At 42.5% G+C, this 17,610-nt stretch overlaps 2 protein-coding genes and 1 long non-coding RNA gene across 3 annotated transcripts in view; 2 read left to right on the top strand and 1 right to left on the bottom strand.

Moving 5' to 3' along the window:
- Window positions 1–17,610, bottom strand: part of LOC113424465 (cilia- and flagella-associated protein 47) — an 851,958-nt gene that overhangs the window by 526,663 nt on the left and 307,685 nt on the right. The window lies entirely within an intron of this gene.
- On the top strand, window positions 25–398 carry LOC148130507 (uncharacterized). Its single transcript, XR_015749840.1, has 2 exons — window positions 25–135; window positions 283–398. It is a non-coding gene; the product is annotated as an uncharacterized LOC148130507 (long non-coding RNA).
- Window positions 10,442–13,640, top strand: LOC148130506 (lebercilin-like protein). Its single transcript, XM_087967498.1, has 4 exons — window positions 10,442–10,938; window positions 11,811–12,316; window positions 12,855–12,992; window positions 13,509–13,640. Exons 1-4 carry the CDS (start codon window positions 10,512–10,514, stop codon window positions 13,638–13,640), a joined length of 1,203 nt encoding a protein of 400 aa, XP_087823624.1. The 5' UTR covers window positions 10,442–10,511.

Raw genomic sequence — 17,610 nt, 5'->3', positions numbered from 1 at the left:
GGGCTGAAAAGCACTATGAAGCAGTATATACCGTATATACTCGAGTATAAGCTGAGTTTTTCAGCACATTTTTTGTTCTGAAAAAAAAAACCTCGGCTTATACTCGAGTCAGATTCCCCTCTGAAAAAAAAAATGGTGTGGAGCTCCGGAGCTGGGCAGCTGCTTCCCTGCTTCCGTGTTTCCTTTGCAACATTTAAGCATGGGGGTAATTGGAAGCAGAAAAGTTCTTGCATGAGGATATATTGTTTTTTCTTTTTTTAACTGTTTTTTTTTGGGGGGAAGACCCACCACCATGTGAGAATGCTCAGACACGAAATCTATCCGACCGAAAATAAGTGTGTGTGTGTGTGTGGGGGGATTTTAACAGAGGGAAGATGTAGGGAGAAGGCAAAAGCGACGGAAGATCCTTCAGGGGAAACTGAGGGGGAGACTCACCCTTGGTCCAGATGAGCCCCCTTCCCTGCCCCTAAGGAAGCAGAGGCAGCCAGCAAGGGCAGGCAAGCCCCACTTCACGGACTCCGTCCGTCCTCGCTCCCACCCACCCACCCACCCAAAGCGACGAAGTCCCCCAATCGCGCAGCCCAGAATTGCCCTCCCCTCAGGGGGCAGCAACGACGCCCGGTGTTTCCCGAGACAAGCTCCGCCGTGCAATGAAAGCGCCCTGGCTCTAGGCTCGCGGGCTCAGAAAACAACGCGAGCCGAGGTCGCTTCGGCTCCGCTCAGCTTCGTTTCCTCAGCCCCAGCTGCTTTCAGTCCGCTCAGGAGGAGGGAGGAGGTGGTGGCGGCGGCTCGCATTGTTTTCTGAGCCCGCGAGCCTAGAGCTCAGAAACGCGAGCCGCCACCACCACCTCCTCCTCCTCCTCCCGAGTGGACTGAAAGCAGCTGGGGCTGAGGAACAAAGCTGAGCGGAGCGAGCGACCTCGGCTCGCGTTGTTTTCTGAGCCCGCGAGCCTAGAGCTCAAAACAACGTGAGCCGCCGCCACCACCTCCTCCCCTCCTCCCGAGCGGACTGAAAGCAGCTGGGGCTGAGGACACGAAGCTGAGCGGAGCCGAAGCGACCTCGGCTCGCGTTGTTTTCTGAGCCCGCGAGCTTAGAGCCAGGGCGCTTTCATTGCACGGCGGAGCTTCTTGTCTCGGGAAACACCGGGCGTCGTTGCTGCCCCCTGAGGGGAGGGCGATTCTGGGCTGCGCAATTGGGGGACTTCGTGGCTTTGGGTGGGTGGGAGCGAGGACGTTGACTTTAAGCGCTGCCGACCAAGTGTTTCACAAATACCAGTGGGACCTCTGTCCACCACCACCCCTCCCTCTTTTGCCTCCTTCCTTCTGATCAATCAGGTTTTCCCAGTATTTGCTCACAGCTGCGTTTTCTCTTCTGCCGTGCTAGGCGTTGAACGCGGGGTTTCTGATTCCCCTTACACGCGCGTGGATATGCCGCGGGGCCTTTTCTTCCAAATGCCCTACGGGCAGAGAACACTGACTTTCATGATAGTGAGATCATTTCCTAAATTAATTGATTCACTAACCCAAAAGAAGATGTTGATGACAGTGAGAGGCAGGAGTCACTCTCTCCCTTGCAAGAAAAAAGCAAGAGCCATTCTTATGATCTCTCTCTCTCTCTCTCTCTCTCTCTCTCTCTCTCTCTCTCTCTCTCCGTAATACAGTCAAGCCCTTTCCAGCATGCGCGATTCGCCCCCGCCGCTTTGCACCTTGCAAATGCAAAAAACCCAGGATTTTGCATTTGCAAGGTGCAAAGCGGCAGCGGCGGCAGCGGATCCCGCGTGCTGGAAAGGGCTTGACTGTATTACGGGGAGAGAGAGAGAGAGAGATCATAAGAACGGCTCTTGCTTTTTTCTCGCAAGGGAGAGAGTGACTCCTGCCTCCCACTGTCATCATCATCTTCTTCTTTTGGGTTAGTGAATCAATTAAACCTTTCATGATAGTGATATCGTTTCCCAAATTTCCCTTAAATCAGGGAAGAAATCAGAAACAAACCTTTGGACTGAGAATAAGCCTGTTCCTATGATGCCATTTTTGTTCACTGCAGTGTGAAAAGTGTGAAAAAACACACTTCTTTTTCTTCATCTTCTTGTTCCCTATTTACTGGTCTCTTTCAAAGAGGAAATTGTGAACATCAAACTTATTCTCAACTGTCCTAGTGAAAGTTTTTATTGGTATCTATTTTTATTTTTGAAATTTACCAGTAGCTGCTGCATTTCCCACCCTAGGCTTATACTCGAGTCAATAGGTTTTCCCAGTTTTTTGTGGTAAAATTAGGTGCCTCGGCTTATATTCGGGTCGACTTATACTCGAGTATATACGGTAAGTGCTATTGCTAAAACTTGACACACTTTCAAAGGAACTCCATGAGGAGATACAACACTTAACTGGAGGTTTAGACAGATAAAGGATAGAGTGGAACAAATGAAAGTTTAGAAAATAAAAATTGTGAGCATCTGCAACCGAGACTTTTATGTATTCCCCTATAAAAGAAGAAATAGATAAACTGAGCCATCCAGACAGGCAGCAACTCTCCTCTTGAAAGAATGCTAAGAGCAAAGGGAAGCCGGTGAATAAAGGAGCCATCTCCCTGAGCACTAGTGTCCATATTCACTTCTCAGAGCAACATGCCACCATCTTCTTTTACCAACATTGTTGGTTTTTCAAACTTATTGATGTTATCCTAAAACCATCTTGGACATAAGCAAACTATAAATAACAGTGATAAAAGGTATAGGTGGGAATTGCAATGCATCATTATTTGCTAATTAGGGTATGACACCATTATTTGATTGTTATTAAGATATTGAGATAGAAACGTTTAAAATAACCTTAAAAGAGATTTATTTATTTATTTTAGAAAATTGATATTGCTGCCTATTTGCACATGCTGACCCAAGGTGGCTTACATGGATATAAAAACCATATAAAAGAAATAATAATAATAATAAAAAGAAACTAAATCAGAAAATAATAATTTAGTAAAGTAATAACCCCCGCCCGACGACAAACCATTACATGGGCTCCATTCTGCTCTGGGTTCCCCAGGCCCACTGACACAACCACATTGGAGGTAATAGGTGTAGAAAGCTGTAGAAAGGAACCCCTAATATATCCACTGCATATTTCTATTAAGCAAAAGTGCTTTCTCCACTAAGGTAATCAATCAAGACTGTTAATCTTTTCCAATCATGTAACTGGCATACTTTAACCAATCCTTACCAAGGTTGATGAAAATAAAACACTGACATGCTGTTCATTTTCCATCTGTATGAAATACATATTTTGTATTTTTGCTACATGATTCATTTGGAGTACAAGAATTGACAAGCTAGAAAGAAAATATTTCTCTAGTACTCAGGGCATTATTTTTGGATGCAGAAATGGACTAACCAGGCTCAACGCTTGGAGAATTTTAAAGTTGTGGGGGGAGAGAGGGAAGGAGAGAGAATTGGAGCAGCATCATGCTCCTTTTTTGAACAGCAAGCAAGAAGCTTCGGAAGACTCTTCTACAGAGAAGCATAAATCACATGCATATACTTATCACCGTCAACTCCGAGGACAGTGCCAAAACATGTAATCACCACTTTGACAACGGCACTAGAGAGAGACTTGGTGCCGGAATCAGCATGGGCTCAGCATCCAATGCACACAAAAATGCAGAGTGTTAGCGACCTGGCAGCAGCTTGGCAAGCAGAGAAAATCCCCAAGGCATCTCCACTTCTGCTAAACTCAGCAGGGCCTCCTCCTTCCCCTATCCCAGTTCATTGGCTCTTGGATATTTCCAGAAGAGATGAACCAAGAGGCAATCGGTTTGTGGGAGTATCTGTGGCGAGGGACTTCACCTGCTTTTCATTTTACATTGACAGGTTGTGAGGGAAGAAAGGGGTGCTCAACTGGAGGAGGAGTGGAATTAAGGGTATTTTGAATAAAAATGTGCTAATATCAGGCATATTTGTTTATATATCTATTTGTCAAATGTATATAATGTAGTTGCTCATCTCAGTAGCACTATGCAAGATTGAGATCTCATTATTGTTATTTCACCCTCCAAATTTAAAGCCACACTCATTTTTTCCTCCTCCCTCCTCCCTTGTATGTATTCAACATATAGCCTTGAATTAATAAGGAGAGTGTGATTCTCACCCTTTTGTGTACCTCTGTATTTCTAAATGAAATACAGGAGTGGTTATCATTGCCTTGTCCCATGGAATATGTAACACCATATGACCAACTTTATATTACACCCTTTTTTGTGGTGTTTGTTAAATGAACAATTACTAGTACTCGGAATCAATCACTCTGGGACCAAAGAAAGGATGACTACTCTTTTCTTGCTTGACACAGCTGAAGTGGTAGTAGAACAGAAATATAGAAGATAACATCACAGGCTTTACAGGATTTCTTGGAGGATAACATTCGTCATTAAAATTGGGATAGTAAGCATTGCCCTTAATTCTGTCTGCACAAATCAAACCCTGTTTGATGATATCTAATTAACACACCGAGAGCTAGTTTGGTGTACTGGTTAAGGCATCCATAAGCAAACCACCATCTATAGGTTCTAGTTTTGCTTTGGATATGAAGCTTGCTGGATGACCTTGAGCCAGTCATTTCTCTCAGTACTAAGAAAGAGGCAATGGCAAACCAAGAAAACTGCAGGGATTGTCCAGGCAATCTCTGAGGAATGGACATGATTGGATGAAATAAAAATAACAATTATTGCTCTCCTGATGTGAAGACATTCCAGTAAATTTTCTTGAAGCATGTGTCTACCTGTCCTCACCTGAACCTTGAGTCAGTCAGGGGCTAAGGCAGCCAAGGATGGGTAGGTAATCTTCCATTTTATGGGTGTTTTTATGGTTTCCTGATCACTTCTTCAGTCACCCCATGCAGACAAAGTGGGTTGCGTTGATGCAGAGGAGGCACCTGCAATAATGTGTTTGGAGTTAGCAATCTTCTGACTCCTACTGGCTTTGTCAAAGTCATCTTGGCTGGCCCCTTTTCTGGTCCCTAACCACTGCTCTTGTTGTGCAGCTGATGGATTTACTAGTTGGCTCTATGGGTAGTATGGCCAAAGAATGTTCAGAAACAATTACAAAACAATTCTAAAAAACTGACAGTATACAGGTTGGTAAAACCCTTGAACGAGGTGGCTGATGATAGCTGGGGCTTAGAATCCACATGCTGTAAAATAACAGCAATTCTACTAATTATTCATTAATTTTAATGTTGATGAAATTTCACATTCCTCCAGTTACAATTATATTATTATGGTTCATCTTACTGTCAGGCAGACTTCCAGACTGGATTTGGAAATGTATCACCTATCAAGTCCTTCTAAAGGGCCTGGGGTAGGCAAGTGTGGATGTTTGATAGTGTTAAAGCAGGGGTATCAAACTCAATTTAATTGAGGGCTGTATCAGGGTTGTGTTTGACCTGTGGGGAGGTGGGGGGCTGCAGGGGTGGGTGTGACCAGCTTGACGTCACTTGTGTCGGGGTGCCTGTGGTGACCTGAGTGCTGTGCTGGCAAAAATTGGCTTCCAGGTTTGTTTTCGGCTGGGACGGCCTACTGCAACCTCTGCCAGTGAAAATGGAGCTCAGGGAGGCCATGTTTTTGCTGGCAGAGGCACCATGAGCCGGTCCTTCGCTGTCTCCAGAGCAGCCCCATGGGCCAGATCCAAGCATCCCACGGGCCTTGAGTTTGACACCCCTGTGTTAAAGGTATCATCACAGGATGTAAGCTATTCCAAGCAAAGCTGCATTTTGCAACAGACTGCAGGTGATATTGTCAGTGCCGATGGTGTTTAAGTGGTGCTCTAGCTGTTTCGGGATAGCATCCAAGCCGCTTATTAATTTTGCTCTTTTTTGTGGCAATCATTCTAATCTGTTTGATTTTTGTATTTTGTTATTTTCTCCAACTCTTTCTCTGCTATTCTGCTGTCTATATATCCACTTTCCAAACTTTAGCACTATTATTAAACTTATTTGCCACCCAATTTATGTTTCAAGGTGACAACTAAATAAAGCTTTAAAGTTTTATGGATATTTATTAAGAAATCCCAATAAATTAAAAAGTTGTGACTTCTAAAGCTTTTTAACTGGAGATATAAGCCTGGCTGTGGAACTGAAACTGCTTTATTCCCTCATGCCATGCTGCCATTATACAAATGAGTTAAATCATGTCTTTTGAAGCAAAAAGTGTTAATACGAGTCTAATTTATTTATATATTTGTCAAATTTATACCACACAGCTGCCCATTTCGCTAGAGCTACATCTACTTCATATTTCACACTCTGGAACTGGGTCATAAGTACTTTGGGAGGAGTATCATAACTCTGAAGGCAAAGCAACTGTTTTTTAAGCGAGGAACATGTGAGACTAGGCCGAAGCCACCGAACTAACAGTGGTGAAGGCTTGTGAGCCATGTGAAGAAAAGCCTGGGAAAGGAACCAAGTCATTAAGGAAAGGAAAGGACAAAAGTTGGCCCTGGGCCCTGGCAAACCCCTCCCCAAGTCTCATCAACAGTTGCACGGGAAGCACCAACCCCCACCAACACGCTGGGGGATGAAAAGGGTCCTCAAGCCTGCCCAGCTTTTGGAGTTGTGTTTGGATCCCAGACATGGCAGTTTCCATCCCTCTGGCTAGTGTCTGACAACCTAGTTGTGGGCCTTGGGTAAGTGTTGACATGTGTGTGTGTGGGGGGGGGGTTGTTTTTGTTTGGAAGAACAAATAGAACTACTTTATAATCAGTAAAAGGTTACTTTTATTTTTCATTCACTGGGTCTCTGTGTACTTTAAGGAATCGCTTGTGCCTCAGTGTTAAGTTGAATTTTTCCAGGGCTGTGAGTGTGTGAAAGTGATCATAACCTGATCCATAGTTAAATTACAGTTTGCTGAAAAAATAATGTCTACTTCACCCAACCATAAAAAATAAAGAAATTGCAATTCTCCAAACAACGCTATTTCCGATTCACTTACATGACCAGTGTAGAAGTTCAGGGAGAGTTCTGGTGTAGGTGCCATCTTTTTGTGGAAGTAGGAGGCTGACAGTTCTAACTCGATTAACAAGCCCTTAAAATATGGTTTTCTCAATGGCATTAGTGTTTCTACAGACATAGGGAATCTCTGCAGTACTCTTTGTCTCTCTTTCCTGGTTTGTCTGATCCATATAGGCTTATATTGGAGCCTCTGTGGTGCAGTGGTTAGAGTGCAGTACTGGAAACTACTTCTGCAGCCAACTGCCTACAATTTGGCAGTTTAAACCCCACCAGGCTCCAGGTTGACTCAGCCTTCCATCCTTCCAAGGTGGGTAAAATGAGGACCCAAATTGTTGGAGGCAATAATCTCTCCTGTTGGTCTCTGTAAGTTTTAAATGGGAAAAAAAGTACATCATAGGGCAATCATTTTTGAACCATGGTACCTGTTACAGTCCAAAATCCAGAACCAATGGCTTCTGTGGAATTGAAATTTTAATGACATAAAATTATCAGATGATATTTTAGGACATAATGCAAAATCTGGTCAACTGCTGATGTTTGACTATGCTGTCCAGTTCAAGGCAGATACATCTCTAAATATCTCCCAGAATTTTAAAGAAGTTTTATAGTGAAAACAGTTTATTAGGTGTTGAGTTTTCTGGTAAGGTGGTACCTCTGAAACAATGACCCAGCGGCTCCTGGGGTCTCTGGTATCCACTAAAATGCTGAATGCCTCAAGGGAATTCTAGGTTCAAGTCCTCCTTTACTCGCAATACCATAGGCAACTTTGCTTCAGTGACTATGAATCAAATAAAAATGGAGTTTCTATTGTAAAGAAATATTCGAGGGAATATTGAACTCTTGGAGAGAAAGTGAGATATAAATCTAACAAATGAATAAAATAAAGCCTTTTTTAATGTTTTCCTAACTTGGATAAAAATTTAAATTTATGTCAATACAATATTGGGAAATGTTAGATAGATATTTTATTAGACAGAGTAAAACAAAACAAAGGATAATGACTGTAGAGTTTGCAACTGATGTTGAAGGGAGGCTATTATTGGGAATTTAATGACACTTTATCACTTGCATACGTAAAAGCTTACCAAAAGGCATTTGGTAAGTGGACCTAGTTTAATTTTCCCTTAACACATTTTAAAATATTCATGTTTTTAAATTTTTTAGAAATAATGGCGATATTGAATGTTGGTGGGATTCTGAACTAGAAACGAATAACTTGATATTTTTTTACCTTGATTTATCAGGAAAATATGTTCTCTTTATAATGTTTTCTGTAAGTAGCTGGGTGAAAGAAATAACGTTGCATCCCTGCTTGAGCAGGGGGTTGGACTAGAAGACCTCTAAGGTCCTTTCCAACTCCGTTTATACTGTTATTGGAATGTCAGTTCAGGTATTCTGTGAAATGTAATACTATTATTTTAGTCTTTTTGGCTCCTTGAAAGAACCCAAGGCTCTGGAGGCATTGGCTTCTGTGAATGAGAATTAAGAAAATTAAGAAAATAGCATATTAATTAACAAACACATTAGTTCTTCAGGAAGTGAATAATATAATGCAGGGGACCAAAATTGTGGTGATCTTTTTGGATACAGAATCAGAAGAAACAACTTTTAAACCTGTAAGACTAAGCCTTAAGTAAATGTTGACATAATACATTATTTCTTTGTCTGACTACAGTGCCTTTTCCTTTGGGAAATTTAAAGTAAAATTGACCATCTTCCCCGCCATTGGTGGACTGATGGCTTCTGATGATACATCCCTTCATCCTACGGTCCAAGAGGATAAGATATATGGGCAATGTAGAAAAAGTAGAAGTTCAAGCAAATCTCCAGGTAGGCTTAGTAAGAATAGCAAAAACAGTCAAGGCAGTAACTGTAGTTCCAGCCACTATGGAAATACTCAATTTAACTATTGCAATGATTTTTACAATAACGCTTCAAGAACAGCTGTTGTGGCAATAACATATGTATTGCAAGTTACACCTGAGGAAATATAGAACAGAAGGGACTCCATCTTTGTTCAAGATGTGACCTTCTTGAATGATTACTGGACACTTATATAACAGTATTTAACCAGCATATTATGTTTTGTAACTTGTTATTTTCTAAAGTGAAAATATTATGTCCTTGGCTGGAGTGGGGGTTTGTATTTTGGCTTGAGAATCAATGTAAGAGATGCTTGGTCAGCCTGACATTAATGGAAGCCTGTTAAGGACTTATTGTGTTAAATGAACATAACAGGAAAACATGATGATGGGGACAAGATTTCTCAGAGATGATGGTATGGGAGGAGTTTGGGAGGAGTTAAAGATGGAAAATTACCCAGGCCTACCCAGGGAAGTCCATAAAACTCCTATGTGAGAAAAACAGGAAGGATTATGTAATCTTTTCAATATGATATCCTATAAAAGATTGCAACCGTTTTAAGGGCGGTGTCTCCTTCTTCTACTCGTTTGGGAGATGGGGTCCTATTCACCTATTTGCAAATATCCTGAATGAACATAGCTTCTTACGGTTTCTTTGGTTGTCAAGTCTGTTTTTTTTTATACAAAATTCTCTCAGCTGTCAATGGCAGTGGAACATCTCAGAAGTACTATCACTATCACTATACAAGACACACATACACACACAGAAACTTGAACACCATATCCAAATAATGATAAAATAGTGAAAGTAATTGCCTCAAAAAGAATGAAGGAATGAACAACTCAAATTTGCCAAATCTTTTTTTATATACTGGACCATACTTCCGATCCCTCAGCTTATTTATTGAAATCATGTTACACTGACATCTGTATGACTAGTGAACTATACCCATCAACACGACCGCCATTACACAGAGGGAGGAATTACCTGCTGAGGGTGTTGAAAGTAGTACATATCAATGAACTACATAGTGTTTAGATATGTTTAACAACATTCATATGACTTCTCCAAGTATAGTGTATTTTCTAGAGTATAGAAGTGTCAGGGTAGCTCAGAAAAAGTGCAATTATAGCGCTACGGTTTGATTTTTAGGAAAGGCTTTTTAGGAAAGTAGTTCGGTTGAAATCTGCCAACTGCAATGCACCGCAGCGTTCTAGGTGACCAATTGCCTTCTTACGTTTTATATGGAGATTATTTTCCTTTTTCTTTCCTGGTAAGTTCCACTCTTGGGTTTCTAGTGGCTGCAGCAATGGGATAGTAAAGCTGCTACACTCTTCCCATTTTGAGGTTGCAGAGGAACCTGAGTGAAATCTTTGTGATAGTAGTTCTGAGTAGTTCCACCGTTGTTCTCTTCTGAACAAATGCTGTTGCTGATTTATCAGGAAAATATTTCCTGTGTAATAATATAATGCAAGGGACCAAAACTGTGGTGAGCTTTTTTGGTACAGAATCAGAACAAACAACATTTAAACCCATGTGTTCAAGGTTTAAGTCAATGTTTACATCATGCATTGTTTCTTTGTCTGACTACAGTGCCTTTTCCTTTGGGAAATTTAAAGAAATTGACCATCTTCCCTGCCATTGGTGGAATGATGGCTTCTGATGATACATCCCTTCATCCTACTGTCCAAGAGGATAAATCATGTGGACAATGTAGAAAAAGTGAAAGCTCAAATGATTCTCCAGGTACTCTTAGTACCAGCATCAACATCAGTCAAGACAGCAGCTGTAGCAAAAGTTCCAGGCAGTCTGGAAGTGCTCACTTTAACTATTCCAGTGACTTTCAAGATAAAACTTCAAGAACAGCTGTCAAAGGCAGCAAGAACAGCATTTGTTCAGAAGAGAACAACTGTGGAACTTCTCAGAAGTACTTTCACAAAGATTTTCACTCAGATTCCTCTGCAACCTCTTCAAGCGAAGAGTGTGGCAGCTTCACTATCCCATTGCTGAAGCCACTAGAAACCAAAGAGTGGAACTTTCCAGCAGAGAAAAAGCAAAATGATCTCCATACAAAAGGTAAGAAGGCAATTGGTCACTTAGAACACTGCGGTTCATTGCAGTTGGCAGATTTCAACCGAACTACTGGCACCTAAGCCTTTCCTAAAAATCAAACCGTAGCGCTATAATTGCACTTTTTCTGAGCTACCCTGACACTTTTATACTCTAGAAAATACACTATACTTTGAGAAGTCATATGAATGTTGTTAAACATATTTAAACACTATGTAGTTCATTGATATATTAATGTACTACTTTCAACACCCTCAGCAGGTAATTCCTCCCTGTGTGTAATGGCGGTCGTGTTGATGGGTATTGTTCACTAGTCATACAGATGTCAGTGTAACATGATTTCAATAAATAAGCTGAGGGATAGGAAGTATGGTTCAGTATATAAAAAAAGATTTGGCAAATTTGAGTTGTTCATTCCTTCATTCTTTTTGAGGCAATTACTTTCACTATTTTATCATTATTTGGATATGGTGTGCAAGTTTGTGTGTGTGTATCCATCTGACTGTCTAGGCAGTCTTGTATAGTGGCTAGGGTGCTGGGCTACCAATCCTGCTTTAGTCAAGACTGGCTGAGGAATTCTAGGAGTTGAAGTCAATGCATTTTAAAATTGTCTAAATATTGTCTTAATATACAGTATAACACGAGTATAGCAGTTATGTCTTACGAAAGCTAATATTATGAGAGTTCATGTAGGATTTCTCACAATAGGTCAATCAACAAATAGTTGCATCAGAGATTGACTCAAGAAATGATATAAAAGGAAGTGAATCGATGCGGTGAATACATATTTGAGCATTTGGCTCTGAGGCTTATGTAAAATTAGGTGATTCTTACTTTGCTCAATCTTATATGCCATCTTCATATTTCTTTTAACACAGAAGGCAAAAAGTTGCCTAAAAAGAAACCTCCGCAGAAGACCTCTGCAGAAGTCCATGCCATCAATGCTCAGGAGAAAAATAACATGGCTTACCATCTATCGTCAGCAAGAGACCATAAAATTAAAGAACTGAAAAACGAAGTGGCTGTTCTCCAGAATAAATTGGAGACGTCTACTATGGAAAATAAAATGTTGAAGGGTCTTCAGTGGCAGCATTTAAAAGCAATCAAAAAATATGAAAATGCCGAGATTAACCTGCCTGATCTTTTGGCCACGCGCTCTAATGAAGTGCAGACTCTGAGAGCACTTCTCAAGAAATCTCAGGAAGAAGAGCGCAGGGCTTCCAAGAAGCTGAGAGACGTTGAGGTACAACTCTTAAAAACAACGGACTCCTTGCGGGCATTGAAGAAACTTTGCGAAGACAAGAAACTTGAAGAGAGAGAACAACTTCAGCGTAAAGTATTATCACTTACCCAGAAATTGGAAGCTAGTGATAAGAGAACCCAGGTAACAAGCAACGTACATTACTTAGAACTACATAGTGTACCCTTCCTGGCCCCCAAACACACTCACACCTGACTGTCACCCAGTGGCCCCGGCGGCTGCTACTCCCCCTCCCTCTGGTCCTGGTGACAGAGTTGCAAGGCCCCAAAACTTGTGGAGCAGACACAATACTTAAAAAAAAACAACGCTGCATCGCACACATCCCCGGCATTGCCATTACTTCTGCCTGTCATCCAATTGGTTGGCGGTTACTTGTCCCATGCAGCCAAAGACCTGGGTAAATTGGTATTTGGAGAAAAGGGGCAGGGACATAGGGCGAGGGCCATTATTTTTGGTTATGCATATTATTTTCGACATTTTTCTTTCACAATGTGGGTCGATTCCCACTTCAAAAATTGTGAGTATTATAACTGAGATTGAGGATTTTCATCCTTTTGGAAACACTTGATAAAATTTCAGGTGACTTCCTTTAATTTCTAATTCAATATTGTATGATTGTAAATATTGAATAATCTTATTGGTTTATTTCTAATGTGTTTAGGATTTGGAAAAGCAGCTGTCGTTGAACACTGCTTCCTTTAGGCATCAGTTAGCAGTTGAGAAAAAAAAGATCATTGAAGCTCAGTCAATCACGGAAAATTTACAAGTAGAAATCAAGTCGTTGAAGCTAAAACTTCAGGTATTCAGAAGCTTAAATTACATTTTTCTTACCACAGAAGGCACCCAAGATGCTATTCACTAAACGCTCATTTGAGGTGAGCCTACCTTTTACTGTGGGTCTTTCTTTCAGCCTGTAACTAAACTGTAGATTGGAGAAATGTATTAATTTATGTAAGGCCATTTCCACGTTAGCATTTCTAGGAATGGATACTACTTGAAAAGTGTCTCCCAATATAATATGCTTTTTGAAACATGTTAATGAAGGCCTGTATTGATAGAAAATTGGTGTGTGTGTGTATGTGGATTGCAACTGGTCAAAACATTCACAGTTCCAGAAAAAAAAGGATATTTATCCTTCAGAATCTTTAGAAAAGGAACTATTTGGCCAAATTATGCCTAAGCAAAGATTTAAAATAGAGATAAATACAATGAGATACTAGGAGGAGTTATGCAGTGAAATGTATGATCTCTGAAGAACTGACATTAATACAATAAACTATATTATCAACATACATTTAATAATGCATTTCTTTAGGAAAGAGAACGAGAACTAAGCATAACAAATATTTATGCACATCGGATACGTAAAGGTCAGCCAGAGAAAAGTGATTCCTGTTCTTCTCCAAAAGGTAGCATTGACTTTGTTTCATACTTTATTGTGAAATAAGAAATATAATAATTCTTTGCTGTGTCAAAAAATATTTCAACTTCTATTTTCTCTTTTAAAATGGCAATGCTGCATTTTGTGAGCTCATTACTTAATAGTCATCAGTGCTAATTAAGAAAGATCATTCTCATCATTCCCTCTAGAAGCAAGAGATAAGGGTTAAAAGAAGAGAAGAGTTTTATGGATATTTCCTAAGAAATCCCACTAAATTCAAAAGTGTTACAGGATTTTAGTGTATATTCTGCTATATAGATCATTGTTCAAATCATACCTATCAATCAATCAATCAATCTGACTTGCATTTTGATGACTTCTAGGTCACTTTTTTCAGTGCCATTGTAACTTTGAATGGTCACTCCACACAAGCATAGTACCAGCAAAGCAGGAGAAAAAAAGAGGGGGAAAAAACTCCAGAGATGTTCCTGAGATAGGAAGTCTAGTCCTGCCAAGAATGTAATAAGGGTTGACGGAGGGGCAGTTTCTGTAAGCAACACCAGAATGTTTCCTTCCTGACTTCCTTGCAGGATTAGGCCAGTAATTTCTCCTAACAACCTGTACTGCTTAGAATGTTAACAACCGGTTCTAGCGAATAGGTGCGAACTGGTAGAAACCCACCCCTGCATCAGCAACTGAAATTGCTTTATTCTCTCGTGCCATGTTGCCATTTTACAAATGAGTTAAATCATATATTTTGAAGCAAAAAGTATTAATAAAAGTCTAATTTATTTATATATTTGTCAAATGTATACAGTGTAGCTGTCCATTTCACTAGAGCTACATATAGCTCAAAATCATATTATTGCTGTTTCTTCCTCCAAATTATAAAGCCGCACACATTTTTCCCAATCCTGCCTTCCTCATACACATTAAATATATAGGTGGAATTAACACGGAGAGGGTGATTCTCATCCCTTTGTGTATCTCTTTATTTTTGAATGAAATACAGTAGTTTATCATTGCCTTGTCTAATGCAGTATAAAATAGTCCCCTTGCTATTGCCACTGAAGGGATTGTCTAACATCTTCCTATCATGCTGCTCTTATCCAATATACACAGTCCTCAAATTATGACCGTAATGGAGCTCAGAAGTTTCATCATGTTATGATGGTAGTAAATGAAGGCACCCACTTACCAACCTGATTCTAAAACCTTTTTTGTGGTGTTTGTTAAACGAACGTTTCAATTGTAAAGCAAATGATTATTAAGATTAAAAGAATCATTAAGGAAACATTGTGGTTGTTAAGCAAGACCATGGATTTTTATGGCCCTGTTTTCCAGAAACTGGCTCAAAAGGCTAGCTACAAGCAGAAAAACACAGCAATTCGCCATAAAGAGAGTCATGTGACAGTGTGGGGGGGGACAGCATCAGAACTCTGGAACTGGGTTATAAATATTTGGGGAGGAGCATCAGAACTCTGAATGCAAAGCAACTATTGGTTAAGTGAGGAATATGTGCAAAAAATATGTGAAATTTTTTACATCAGGGTTATCCTTCAACAGGTCCTTTGGTCAACCCCAAGATACCATGCAGCAGAAGACCAAGGAACAGGGAACGTGGTGAAATAGCTGACTTTGTAGGAGATTCTGTCACCAGTTATGAGCCCTCATTTGCCAGATTTCCAAAGGAAAGACAAAAAGACTCCTCTTCAACTCCCAGTGAAGAAAACAGTCCCAAGATACCGCCTGGAAAAAAAAGACTTCTTTTGGAAAAACTGTTTGGTCCAAACTGCATCTTAAATACCAAATGATGGCCTGATTTTGTGACTCCAGTCAAGGTCATAGAACTAATAGATATCGGATAGTGTTAGAACTAGAACATATTAGATCATCGATATTGGTATTAGAAATGGGACATTCTAGATCAGGGTGGGCAAACTACTGACCCCGCGGGCCACATCCGGCCCGTTGGTCTGTCCAATGTGGCCCGCCCCTGAAAAAAAAATAGCTGCCATTGGTCTGTCCAACCCGGCCCGCCCCTGAAAAAAAATCGCTGGGCGTGGCGTATTGCCTTGTGCCGCGTGGCCCCCAAAGCTGCAAAACAGTGCGGAGCGATCTAGGGGTAGGAAAGAAAAGAAATTTGCAAAGGCCTCGGCTGGGAGTTCGAAATCACCTTCAAGTGCGACCTCTCCGAAGGTAAGTCCCGCAGATCCCCCTTTTTCCGGGCTTCCAGGCTTAAACTTTGCAAAGGCAAAGCTTGCAGGCTGGAGCGTCTTCCCGCCGAGCAGCGGGAAGGGTTCCACCCGGCGGGCGGGGCGGGCTGCTTGGAGCCACCTAAAGCTAGGCCGCAGCTGGTGGAGCCTTGCCCTGCCTTGGTGCCCCGTTTCCCGGCTCGGCGGTCCTGCTCGGGCGGCACTTTAAAAGCCTGCTCCCAGCACCCGAGCAACTTCCCAGCAACTTTCCGCTTCGTTTTAACTCGCGGGCGCTCGCGCCTGACCCCAAGCCGCGCGGCGGAGGGAAGCCCGGTGGGCGGGCGGGCAGGCGGGCTGCTTGGAGGAGGCGACCCGGCGGCGCTCCGGGCTTCCCCTCCGCCGTGCGGCTCGGGCGAGGCGCGGCGCCCGCGAAGTTAAAGCGAAGCGGAAAGTTGCTGGTAAGTTGCTCGGTTTTCCGGGCTTCAGGGCTTTGCAAAGGCAAAGTTTGCAGGCTGGAGCGTCTTCCCGCCAAGGAGCAGGAAGGGTTCCGCCCGGCGGGTGGGCGGGCTGCTTAAACTTTGCTCAGGCGGCACTTTAAAAGCCTGCTCCCAGCCCCGAGCAACTTCCCAGCAACTTTCAGCTTCCTTTTAACTCGCGGGCGCTCGTGCCTGGCCCAGAGCCTCGCGGCAGAGGGAAGCCCGGTGGGCGGGCGGACTGCTTGGAGGAGGCTCCGGGCTTCCCCTCCGCCAGGCACGAGTGCCTGCGAGTTAAAAGGAAGCCGAAAGTTGCTGGGAAGTTGCTTGGGTTTCCGGGCTTTCAGGCTTAAACTTTGCAAAGGCAAAGTTTGCAGGCTGGAGCGTCTTCCCGCCGAGGAGCAGGAAGGATTCCGCCCAGCGGGCGGGCGGGCTGCTTAAACTTTGCTCGGGCGGCACTTTAAAAGCCTGCTCCCAGCACCCGAGCAACTTCCCAGCAACTTCCGGCTTCCTTTTAACTCGCGGGCGCTCGCGCCTGGCCCCGAGCGCGCGTCAGAGGAAGCCCGGTGGGCGGGCAGGCTGCTTGGAGGAGGCGACCCGCGGTGCTCCGGCAGCAGCAACAGGCAGTTTCACCCGGGCTCCGCTCAGGTGTCTGGCTGGGGTTGTCAGGAGTTGCTACCGCTGGTGCAGCTCCGTGCGGCTCCAGTCCTGCGTTGCCTTGGGAAGGAAAAGGCAAAACCAGGAGCCGCTGAGCCTGAGCCTCCGGTGCCGCTGTTCCCATTGCAAAGCACCGCCGCGGCTCTTCCTTTTTGCCTTTCCCTTCCCGAGGCAACGCGGACTGGAGCGCGGAGCCACGCCGGCGGTAGCAACTCCTGACTCAGGGGCCTCCGAGGGGAGGGGAAGGAGGAGAAGAGGGGGGAAGGGTGGGGGAGGCGATTCCCAAAAAATCTTGTGCTGACCCGGCCCGTCTGTCAAATTTTAAAAGTCAATGCGGCCCCCGAGCCAAAAAGTTTGCCCACCCCTGTTCTAGATCATAGATATTAGATGTTATTAGTACTAAGCGATATTAGATATTTGTATTAGAACTAAGCAATGTTAGATAGTAGATATTAGTGTTAGAAATATGATATGTTAGATAATAGGTATCAGATAGTATTAAAACCAGGGCATATTAGAGAGTAGATAGAGGATAGTATTAGAATTAGGTGATATTACATAGGTGTGAGATAGTATTAGAACTAAGCAATATTAGATAATAGATATTGGTATTAGAACTGGGATATAGTAGAGTAGATAGTAGATACCAGATAGTATTAAAGCTAGGAGATATTAGATAGTAGTAATTACGGTAGTATTAGGATGTATTAG

Source organism: Notechis scutatus, chromosome 5, assembly GCF_049901735.1.
Source record: "Notechis scutatus isolate UNSWTSFEM ecotype Mainland chromosome 5, rNotScu1.2, whole genome shotgun sequence".
Classification (NCBI taxonomy): domain Eukaryota; kingdom Metazoa; phylum Chordata; class Lepidosauria; order Squamata; family Elapidae; genus Notechis; species Notechis scutatus.
Note: the sequence above shows the minus strand (reverse complement) of the source record. Positions and strands in the feature narration are given on the sequence as shown.